At 35.0% G+C, this 11915-nt stretch overlaps 1 protein-coding gene across 1 annotated transcript; it reads left to right on the top strand.

Moving 5' to 3' along the window:
- The first annotated feature begins 2912 nt into the window (after positions 1 to 2912).
- Positions 2913 to 7301, top strand: Cul5 (cullin 5). The gene is made up of 4 exons (XM_090109478.1): positions 2913 to 3102; positions 3172 to 3733; positions 5146 to 6776; positions 7115 to 7301. Exons 1-4 carry the CDS (start codon positions 3094 to 3096, stop codon positions 7250 to 7252), a joined length of 2340 nt encoding a protein of 779 aa, XP_089965604.1. The 5' UTR covers positions 2913 to 3093; the 3' UTR covers positions 7253 to 7301.
- Positions 7302 to 11915: the final 4614 nt, after the last annotated feature.

Here is an 11915-nt window from a genome sequence, read left to right as displayed (position 1 = left end):
AAGGAAATGCATACGTCTTTCTTTTTGATGTGCAAAAATATCTATAACTTTTTTGTGAAAGTTAAAGCAATTTGAAATGCACCACAAAATACGACACAATCCATTATCCTTCGTAAAATATGTCTGTTTTCATCGACACGGTCATTGAACTCGCGTATTGACTTTCGGTACGCGGAATCTAGTGCTTTACAAATGTCTTGTCGTCCGATAGACGCCAATTGCAGTTCATTCAACAAATGGTACCGAGATTGTGAATGTTTTTTCATCTTGATTGAAAGATGAGCTAAGTCGTCAACGCCCGTTTCAGTCCAAGCACTCTCACCTCCGCCGGCCGCGCCCGCTTTAAATAAAAGACACGGAAAACAAAATAGTTTGTTGCTTTCATCACAACCACACAACCACGGTGTTTTCACATATTGTTCAGATTTAAACACACGCGTATATGTTTTCGTTTTTGTCGTACATTTTTGCGTAAGATCATGTAGCGGTCCCTTAGCTTTACATTCAAGCCGAATTTGTAACGTTTTATCACACTTTTTAATGAACGCCACATTATAATTATTGTTCATTTTAACACTCACAAGTAATACTGATAACTACATGCTATTTCAACACGTATTTTATAATTTTAATTAGAAAATTGCATGAATCGCGCGCGTGCATTGAAGTTGACTCGAGTGTTTGTTTATATTAAAGAAGTGGAAACTGGCAACGTCGCGCCGCGCGCGCAATCACTGTCCTGCCGGGAGGTAAAAACGAACCGGCAACGTTTGCAGGTGCGGCGCTCCGAATTTTGCTACTTTTCCATAGAAAATCTTTTGTTTCACGCGCAGGGCTCTGGCAAAACCCTCTCTTTCACTCCTATTGGATTTCGTATTAGGAAATGTACTAAATCTTTTTTCATTGGAGCGCAATCGTGAGCGCACTTCTTCGCGCGTTACATAATACAGTAGGTATTATACAGGTGTATGGGATGATGGAATGATGGATATATTCATTGGTATTAATAGTAGTTTTAAAGATTACGATTGATTTTAAATTAAGGAGTATGATTTTATTATAATTATTTATGGGAGTTCACTGCACCAGCGCTCCTTAGGGCGAGCCGCCTCTGCTAACAAGTAAACTAATGTGTTTTAGCTTTTTCTTACATATGCCCATTGAGTTACCGTGTACTACGTACTAGAGAGGCCATCGAAAGAAAGTAATGAAACTGTCAATCAATCAATCTTTATGTCCCGTTGCATCAATCCATTTTTCTTTTATGTTCGGGTTACTTGGAAAACTGAAAAAACAAACATAGTCTAAGCAATAAGGAGTTTCCTTAAAAAACTCCCAAGATGACACTTTAACTAATGGCGTCCATGTCATAATATTTATTTTTAGTACCTTTGTATTAAAATACTTAAAAGTTCTAGGTCAAGTCGTATTAAATGACAAAAAAAATCTATGCCTTTTTTTCTGAAAAATTGCTCCTTCAAATTATCATTTTTCTGTTCGATTATAAAATCGATTAGAATCGAGAACTGTTGCATCAAATGAACATCACTAACCACAAAATTGGACAGAAAAATGAGAACAGAAAAATGAGAAGACGCTATTCATTGCTTGTTATCATACGACTCGATCTTTACCGTGCCAAGTAAAAGCCGCAATGTATTCCGAATCATTTCGTATGATTTGGTATCCGTGTTTGTCACGATCGTTTTCCACAGATATTCTTTATTTGATTTTAAAATAAATAGTGCATATTCTGATTAGAAAATTACTTACCGGTGGAAGGAAACATCTCTGCTAACTCGGCCACTCACAGCTGTGGAGTTTCTACAGTTTATAACGGCGTAATTCGGCATTTTACTTTATTCAGCTTCACGTCTTTCCTTGGCGAACTACAAGCGCGGACTGAGTGTAGGCCAGCGTCAAGTAAGTTTCATAATCTTAGTTTGGACACGGGAAGTACATACACTCGCTTAGTCTATCTTGATACATGTCTGTGGTCACGTCACAGACCACAGTCAAGTTTATAAATATAAGTTGCAATTTGCTTACATGACTGATGATAAAATAAAATTTATTTAAATCACTTTCTAAGCACTTTCTTATGTATGGGGCCTGTCTTGTAATTTTTAAATCACAATTTAAATACTGTGCTTATCCAGCTTAAAATTCCTTTTGTGGAATGTTTCTACCAATAAGATGAACGTGGTTCAAGTTCGTTGTAATATTTTTATTATACACTAGCGGTCCGCCCCGGCTTCGCCCGTGGTACATGTTTACGTTTTCTCTACATAAGAACCATCCTCGCACTTCAAGGAATATAATAAAAAAAGAATTATCGAAATCGGTTCAGCCGTTCTCGAGTTATGCGCTTACCAACACATTTTGCGATTCATTTTTATATATAAGAAGGTATATTTCACTATTTATATTTTATACGATAAGATACTTTATAGATACTATGATGACTTATTTATTTTCATAACTCTGAATGAGTTCAAAAAAAAATATTAGTTAGAACGGGCGTCGGGCAAGGCTTACGAACTGTGCTTACGAAAAGCGCGTTCTAATCTAGCTGATGACCTTTTTGAAGTGAAACTTCTTTATCGAGGTTGGAAAAAAATTTAGTGTAACATTTTTTCGTTACGCGTGACATTTTTCCGTTACGCGCCATCTTTTTCTTATCCCTACCACGCGTGATTCGACGTATTTCTGTAAAGTTGCATATACCTAGTAAATTATTTTTTGAAAAATAAGGTCATAAAGAAGTTTCACTTCTTACTGTGTGTACACTAGTACACGCACTGTGGTCTGTGACACGCACACATTTTTTTTTACCTGTGGTTATACCGTTATCTGTATCCCTTCATTTTTTTCCTGTGGTAGAAAATGACATTATTTTCTCTGTGGTTGACATTAGTGAAACTTGTAGAGAGAGAACGAAACGGTCAAACGTGAAACGATTTTTAGTCTCATTTGTTTAGTAAAATATCAATTATTTAACAAATAAAGAAAGGCAAAGACGCTGTATATATATAGTCAGATTATGATAAGAGAACTTAACACAACGAGGGGCATATTTTGTATTAATTAAACATGTTAAAGGTACTTTCACGGTGAATTAATTTATTTTTAGAAAATGTTCTTGTGTAAACTTCACCTTCCTTTTTACAGGATAAGGGACAGGTCACGTTTGAAGACAAATGGCCTTCTATGCGCCCTATAGTGTTGAAGCTATTAAAGCAGGAAGCGGTAACACAAATCGAATGGCAGGATTTGTTTGGGGCGGTACATTCCGTATGTTTATGGGACGAGAGAGGCCCATACAAGTTAAAAGAAGCATTGCAACAGGACATCATGATGTACATAAAACAGGCGCAAGCTCGCGTGCTCGCCCAACGCGAGGATCAAGCGTTACTCAAAGCTTATATAGCTGAATGGGGAAAATTTTTTACGCAATGCAATTATCTGCCTACTCCTTTCCGCCAGTTAGAAAATTCAATAAATAACATAAGTAAGGTAGCGAGTTCAAATTCATCAAATTCTCAAAAGAAGAATAATAATAACAACATTGAAGACAGTTTGGTCAGAAAGTTAATGCTGGATTCATGGAACCAGAGTATATTTATGGATATTAAGCAGAGATTGCAGGACTCTGCCATGAAGCTGGTGCAGGCTGAGCGTAATGGGGAGTCATTTGATTCACAGTTGGTTATTGGAGTCAGGGAATCTTATGGTGAGTGGACTCCATCAACAATCATTTGTTTGCAAATTAATAGATATATTGAAATACATTACATTTCAATTACAATTTATTGCATTTCTCAAAAATAACTACACCTTTTTTTATTTGAAAGATTCTAAGGGAACTGTATGATCTCAAAGGCAAAATTAAATGGGAGAAAAGAATACAGTTTTTATGATAATATCTGAGGTTGTTGACCTTTGACATGGAATAGGTATTTTGTTACTTTAGTATCATATAAATAGATTTTAATGCGAGCTTAAATGTTCCATGTAGTGTTTAGAATTTGAATTTCAATATTAATTTGTTAAGTATGAATAACATTCTGAATTGAAAGTGCCTTTATTTATTTATTTATTTATTGAAAGTTTTAAAGCTGTTCTTTGAATTAATGTGTGAACAAGAACCAAATATTCTATGTTTATTTGTATGGACATATAATTTAAAGAAAATATATATAGAATACAAGATGTATTTTGTTTCTAATCAAACAAAATACTGCATCGGCAGTTGGGTTAAAGGTTATTGATTAGAAACTGTACACAGATGAACAAGTTGTAAATGAATAACATTTACCTAAATAGTTTTCTACTATATAAAAATAAGTCGAGTTTTCCTTCCTGACGCTATAACTCCAGAATGCACGAACCGATTTCCACGGTTTTGCATTCGTTGGAAAGGTCTCGGGCTCCGTGAGGTTTATATAGCAAAGAAAAGATGTCTCTGGTGGCCAAACAGAGTTCGCCCGGTTTGCTAGTTGTTTATAAGTATGCATTTTTTGAGTAAAAATTTTAACATCAATAGCATTTCAAGCTGCTTATCATAATCACAAACATTATTGATTTATAGTAACTTACATTTTTATAGTTTCTTTATCTATAATATATATTTTATATTATATTGTCTTTAGGATAAGAAAGAGTGTACAAAAGATAAGTGATTTAATTTTTTGGCTATTTATTTGTATCGGAATTTAGCTATCTAAGAATATCTTTAAAAAACCATTTGGGAATAGTTCAATGTAATTATAACAAAGTAGGGATAGGCATTACACATAATAATATGTTTATGTTTTTGATCATTATCTTTTACAATCAGGCCTTAACATTTGGCCAGACTAATGGCCGGTGTCTTAATTGAGAATTGATTTATTTAAGGCTTTAGAAAGTATATGTCACAAACAAGAAAATGTGTAAGCATCATTTAAATATGGTTTGGAAATTCTTATTGTCAAATACTCAATTCAGAAACCCGCCATAAGTCTTCTTTATTACAGTTACTTCTGCAGTTTTCCCCAATACATCCATACAACTTATTCTCAGACTCAACAACTAAGCATAAACAATTTAATAAAAAATTTACAAACAGTTGATATGAATTAATTCAGCTTTTATTTATTTCAGTTAATCTATGTTCGAATTCTACCGATAAGCTGCAAATATACAGGGAGAACTTTGAAGCTGCCTACATGCAGGCAACTGAGGAGTTTTATAAGTTAAAAGCTAATGAGCACTTGCTAACGAACGGCGTGCAGTCGTATATGAAATACGCGGATTTACGTTTGAAAGAGGAAGAAGCTAGAGCTCATAGATATTTAGAACCGGGAAGTGGGAGTGTCGCGGCGTTGACGCAATGCTGTGAACGGGTGCTAATTGGTGAACATCTGCCCACTTTACTAGCGGAAAGTGCTCCATTAATAAAGGCCGGAGAAACCGAAAAGCTACAGTTAATGTTCCGCTTGCTCGACAGAATCCCCGATGGCGTTACACCGATTTTAAGAGATTTGGAAGCACACATAGTGTCAGCTGGATTGGCTGATATGGTCGCATCTGCGGACATTATAACAACAGATTCCGAGAAATATGTCGAACGGTTATTAGATCTTTTCAAAAGATTCAGTACACTTGTAAAAGATGCATTCTTAGATGACCCCAGGTTCCTAACAGCTAGGGATAAGGCGTACAAATGTGTTGTGAATGATACTACAGTTTTTAAATTGGAGCTGCCTTCCTCGGCTCTTCTCCGTGGCAGTAAAGGGACCGCTCCAGAGAGTAAATGCCCTGAACTGCTTGCAAATTACTGTGATATGTTGTTAAGAAAAACTCCTCTAAGTAAACGGTTAACTAGTGAACAAATCGAGTCTAGATTGCGAGATGTCCTCCTAGTACTGAAGTATATTGAAAACAAAGACGTATTCATGAGGTATCACAAGGCGCATCTGACTCGACGGTTAATTTTAGACTCGAGTGCAGATTCAGAGAAAGAGGAAGATATGGTTGAATGGTTGAGAGAAGTGGGAATGCCTGCTGATTATGTAAATAAATTAGCTCGTATGTTTCAAGATATTAAAGTCAGCGAAGATCTCAATACTCAATTTCGTGGTGAAACTACGCGCCACGACGCCATTAATATTAAAATACTTAACGCGGGCGCTTGGGCGAGAGGCTCGGAGCGAGTCACGGTCAGTCTGCCGCTCGAATTGGAAGATTATATTCCTGAAGTTGAAGAATTTTACAAGAAGAAGCATTCTGGTAGAAAACTGCAATGGTACCACCATATGAGCAACGGGACTATTACATTTGCGAATTCCGTTGGTAGGTTTGACTTGGACGTGACCACTTTCCAGATGGCCGTCTTATTTGCGTGGAATCAAAGGCCGATGGAGAAAGTGACGTATGAAAATCTGAGATTGGCCACAGAATTACCTGATCCCGAATTACGTAGAACGCTGTGGTCCCTTGTCGCATTCCCGAAGTTAAAGCGACAGTTGTTGTGTTACGATCCTCCTGTACAGAATCCGAAAGATTTTTCCGAAAATACTACTTTCTGGGTGAATCAAGAGTTTGCGTTGGTAAAGAATGCAAAGCCTCAGAGAAGAGGTAAAATTAATTTGATAGGTCGCCTTCAGTTGAGTACAGAGCGATCACAGATCGAAGATAACCATTCCATTGTTCAGTTGAGAATATTGAGGACTCAAGAAGCCATTATAAAGATATTGAAAATGCGGAAGCGTATCACGAATACAGCATTGCAGGTAATGTAGAGAACATAAGCTTAATTTTTGTTTTTTTCGTTAATTTTTAAATCATTGAATATTTTTAATGTAGATTTCGGTACTCAAGGTCATGATTTTTTTGCACCAGTATTAACTTTTTATTTGTTTATGTGAATAAAATTAACAATCTTATCTTATTTTTTATTAACCTGAATTTGTAGATGCAAAGAAAACTTTAATAGTTACAGATATAAAAAAAAAATGTTTAAAGATACATATATGTATTATGATCAACGCCGCGCCCGCGCCGTACCTATTAAATATCACCCATATCAATTTCAATAATTACCTATTTATACATAATATTTCCTTTTCAGAGTGAATTGGTGGAGATTTTAAAGAACATGTTTTTACCTTCCAAGAAAATGATAAAAGAGCAACTGGAATGGCTCATAGAGCACAAGTACATGCGACGGGACGACGAAGATATCAACACTTTTATATATATGGCCTAGAACCATCTCGAATGTACATGAACAAAATCAAATAAATTATTAATCTTGATGTTTGTCTTATTCCACTCTCTTCCTTTTGTAGTTTTGACCTCTATTTCATTCCACACCAAAATTTCTGGATATATTTTCTTTATAAACTACTAGTAGTCCATTGAATGAGTCCCTCCAAGGGGGGTCTACAGTGCGTGAGTTAGTAACGTAAGATGTTTCTTCGGAAACATGTCAAGAGTCCCTAGGTAATAAACACACTAAAACCCCGGCACACTAGGAGGAGCCCCGGAGTGGGGGGAGGGGGGAAATGAGTCCATTTTTTTATTTTTCGCTTAAATCTCAAAAACGGTACATGTTTGAGAAAAACTTTCAAGGAAAAGTTGAAAGGCCATAAAGTTATCTACAAGTTGTACATAAATCATTTTTTCCTATATCCGACCGTTTCTGAGTTATAGGCAGTAAAAAATGATCCCAACAAAAACATAAATGTAAAAATTGGAGCCAAGTTCAACCGTCGACTTGCCGAAAAAAGAATTGAGATCTAAATGTGTGCCAAGTTCTGTAGACAGTCCAGAAATTTATTTACTAAGATGTATAAAATTCTTAGGTGAACTGAAAACTCAATTGTTTTATTTTCCCTTATAGAACAATGTTTATTCAAAATATGATTTTTTTTAATTTTAATAAAAGAATTATTTACAAATAGCAAACAACTAATGACCTACTGAACCTCATAATTTAACCAGGCTAGTTTTTAGGTACTGTTTATCTATATAATATCTTCTCAAATTGCTGATATTGAACGTTATTATTTTAGAAACTTGTAAAAACTAGCCAAGTCAAATTATGAGGTTCAGTAGGTCATTAGTTGTTTGCTATGTGTAAATAATTCTTTTATTAAAATTAAAAAAAAAATCATATTTTGAATAAACATTGTTCTATAAGGTAAAATAAAACAATTGAGTTTTCAGTTCACCTAAGAATTTTATACATCTTAGTAAATAAATTTCGGACTGTCTACAGAACTTGGCACACATTTAGATCTCAATTCTTTTTTCGGCAAGTCGACGGTTGAACTTGGCTCCAATTTTTACATTTATGTTTTTGTTGGGATATCATTACTTTTTGTACAGAAAATTACTTTGCAAATTTGATTTAATTTATGTATTTAATGCTTTTTATAAACGATTTTTTTTTATTTTTTCTTGCGTTTTCGCTGTATGGTTTTTTTAACATTATTTTCTATATTTTCCTGTACGTTAGAAATGTCAGCGCGCATTGCCCATTCATTATCTGCAATTTTTTTAACTCTCCTACTCGGAAAGTAGTGTTGTTTTGATCTGATTAATGAGTAGAAAATGCTGCTTTCAGCTGTAAAGAGTTTTATGTAATAAAACTAATTTAAGAAATGACATGATTTTCTAAACAGCCAGTGTGAATTTAACGCCTTTGATTAATATCGCGTCAAAATCTATCCCAGGAGTTAAGAGAAACAAAAATGTTTTTTTTGTGAATTATTTATTAAAAATCCACAAACATAAGCAATCAATAAACATTTATTAATTAGTAATATATTAATAATAATACACTAATTGTTAATAATTATATTGCATTAATTAATCTTACACACGTCAAGATGAAGAATAGGTATTAATTAACAATAAAAATATATTATTTAAAAACTTTTGTATAACTGTTCAGGCTATTGCCTAAGTTTAGTATCTAGATTCTTACTTGGTTACATCTACTATCTTTCAGTGCAAGTCCTATCAAAATCGGTCCAGCCGTTCCAGATAAAAAGGGCAAAGTTTGAAAAAAGCGTGTGTGCCGAGCACACGTGTCAGAAGTAAAACTTCTTTGGCAAGATGCAAAGATCGTCGTAGAAGAATCGTCGCCTTCATGACGTGACGGAAGAAATCATGCAATCGAAGTAATCTGCCCTAGCGATACTAGCGCGAGTGAGTGTGATGTCAGAGGCGCATCGAATCCACAGATGTTTCGCGCTAAAATATGTAAACTTCAATAATCTATATCTCAGTCATTTATTGATGGATTTCAATTTTTTTTTCTGCCACTGATTAGTTTTGATCTATATTTTAACACTATTATGGTGAATATAATATTTTCTATTTTTATAAACTTTTCCATTTTTCCATACAAACAAAATTAATGTCATTGAAAAAAAAATTAAATACAGATAAATTCAGTATTTTCTGATTTTTTCCTTTGTACACTCACTATAACCTAGTTGATTACAAAATTTGAACTTTCTAGGTCATCTGGAAGTGGGTTAGGTTTTGTATATGTCTATAAGTCAGTCAGTCTTAAAAATTGCGATTTTTGGACATTAATATCTACGCAACTGTTTAATCTATATTTATGAAATTTAAGGTTCTTGTTTATCTCGAGGTCCTCTTGATATGTACCAAATTTGGTTTATTTAACTTAAATAGTTTTCGAGTTATAAGGGGGTGAAAAGTGGCTCGAAATGGTTCGTGTAAATATACACACGGCCGCTGCTCGCCAGTTCTCTTCGCTTGAACTTGGCTTGACACGCTGCCGCGTGTCTAGATTTTGGCTCAAACAATTTCCCCATACTACACATCAATCGATCAAATAATATTTATTTCTTCCAAAAAACACAAATGTGCAACTTGTGACCGGTACTGATAGATTGCTCTTAATTAGGTCTATAATTGGTAAAATAAACACATTCCTCCATGGAAGCCTTTAGGAGGAATCGATTGTCAAAATATTATATAAGGGCAGTTTGAGTTACTGAACTTGATCTTTTTATTTTTTTCTTCCAAAAAACTCAAAAGTGCAACTTGTGACCGGTACAGATAGATTGCTCATAATTAGGTCTATCATTGATAAAAATGCTAGATTCCACCACGGAGGCGTTTACGGGGAATTGAATTTTATTAGGGTAGTTACGATACTTGAACTTTTTATTTTTTTTCTTTCAAAAAACTCAAAAGTGCAACTTGTGACCGGTACCGATAGATTGCTCATAATTAGGTCTATCATTGATAAAAAAACCAGATTCCACCATGGAGGCGTTTAGGAGGTATTGAATTTTATTAGGGTGGTTACGATACTTGAACTTTTTAACTAACTGTCCTAATAAAATTCAATTCCCCGATTTAGGTACAACTTGTAGATAATTTTATGGCCTTTCAACTTTTCCTTGAAAGTTTTTCTCTAACATGTACCGTTTTTGAGATTTAAGCGAAAAATGAAAAAATGGATCCATTTCCCCCCTCCCCCCACTCCGGGGCTCCTCCTAGTGTCCCGGGGTTTTAGTATGTTTATTACCTAGGGACTCTTGACATGTTTCCGAAGAAACATCTTACGTTACTAACTCACGCACTCTAGAACTTTTTATTTAATGGACTATAGACCAACAATCACACTTAAAAATCTTCTGATGCGAAACTCTGCCTACGCGTATAGTAGGTAGAGTTTTCCAATGACCAGACAATAGGCTGATCATGACCACCACGGAATAATGTTTTAATTTGTATGAATGTGTTTCTCGAACGTTTTATCAATTTTATGACAACCTAAGTGCCATATCACACTAGCGGATTGCGAGCGGTTTCAAAGCGGAGCGGGTGCGCAACGAATACGTTGCGGGCGCGCAACGAACACGCCGCGGTTGCGCAGCGAATTCGTTGCGGACGCGTCATTTTGTATACTCTCGCACAAAAGCCAGCCCTTCCGCCTTGCCTAACTTCCATTCAATATTTCCATCGTTTCTGTAGCACTCAATTTTTTAACCGTACTGTGGAAATGCACTTACTTAACAGTTAACTAAAGATGTAATAACAACTGGAGTTGTTAAAAAAAGGTGCTATAAAATTGAATTACTAGGACTTTTAGAATGTACCATACATTCCAAAAGTATGTAACGACTGACCAGTATAATCTCTCCCATAGCAACGTATGTTATAAAGAGATTTTGTGAACCTAATTATGAGCAAAGTGATAGTGAGTTGCTGGTTGCTTGATAAAATTTTCTATTCACTGCTATTTATCTAATAATAAGATAGCCCTGTTTTAGTTAAGGAGCTTTAACATTTATTTCACTAATGAACTTTCTTAATGAGCAATTAAGTTATCTGATTGCATTTCGACCAAGATTTAATAGATAAAACAATACCCTAAACATTAACATGTTATGAAACTCGTAAAAAATAATGATCTCATAATTATTATACTATCACAAGTTATAAGTAACAACCAGCACGGATTCCATTTTGTTAATGAGTGTACATGACTGCGACGTAAACGTTGCGCATCTGCCACGCGTCCGCAACGAATTCGCTGCGCAACCGCAACGTATTCGTTGCGCACCCGCTCCGCTTTGAAACCGCTCGCAATCCGCTAGTGTGATATGTCACTAATAATAGGCAATTTTGTGTCTAGTTTACTATTCTATCCAAGATTCTATCATACGGTCAAAAAATTTCCGTATCCGTATTATTGTAGTCAACGCTTTAAATATCTATGTAATTTTAATAAAATGAAGAGAAACCTAGTTAGGTACTACTTTCTTTAATTCTTGCTTCTAAGCGAGAAAGTGCAATTTAGCTCGCATAAGCGCTCAGTGTGTAAATTGTAAAATCTAGCATCAATATGTTTCAGTGACTATCGCGTTAGCGCTAGT

This window comes from Colias eurytheme, chromosome 14 (genome assembly GCF_061535395.1).
Source record: "Colias eurytheme isolate Ceu_HAF_F1 chromosome 14, ilColEury1 Martin Lab GWU primary, whole genome shotgun sequence".
NCBI classification, from domain to species: Eukaryota; Metazoa; Arthropoda; class Insecta; order Lepidoptera; family Pieridae; genus Colias; species Colias eurytheme.
The sequence above is the reverse complement of the archived record's forward strand: the minus strand, read 5'-3'. Positions and strand labels throughout refer to the sequence as shown.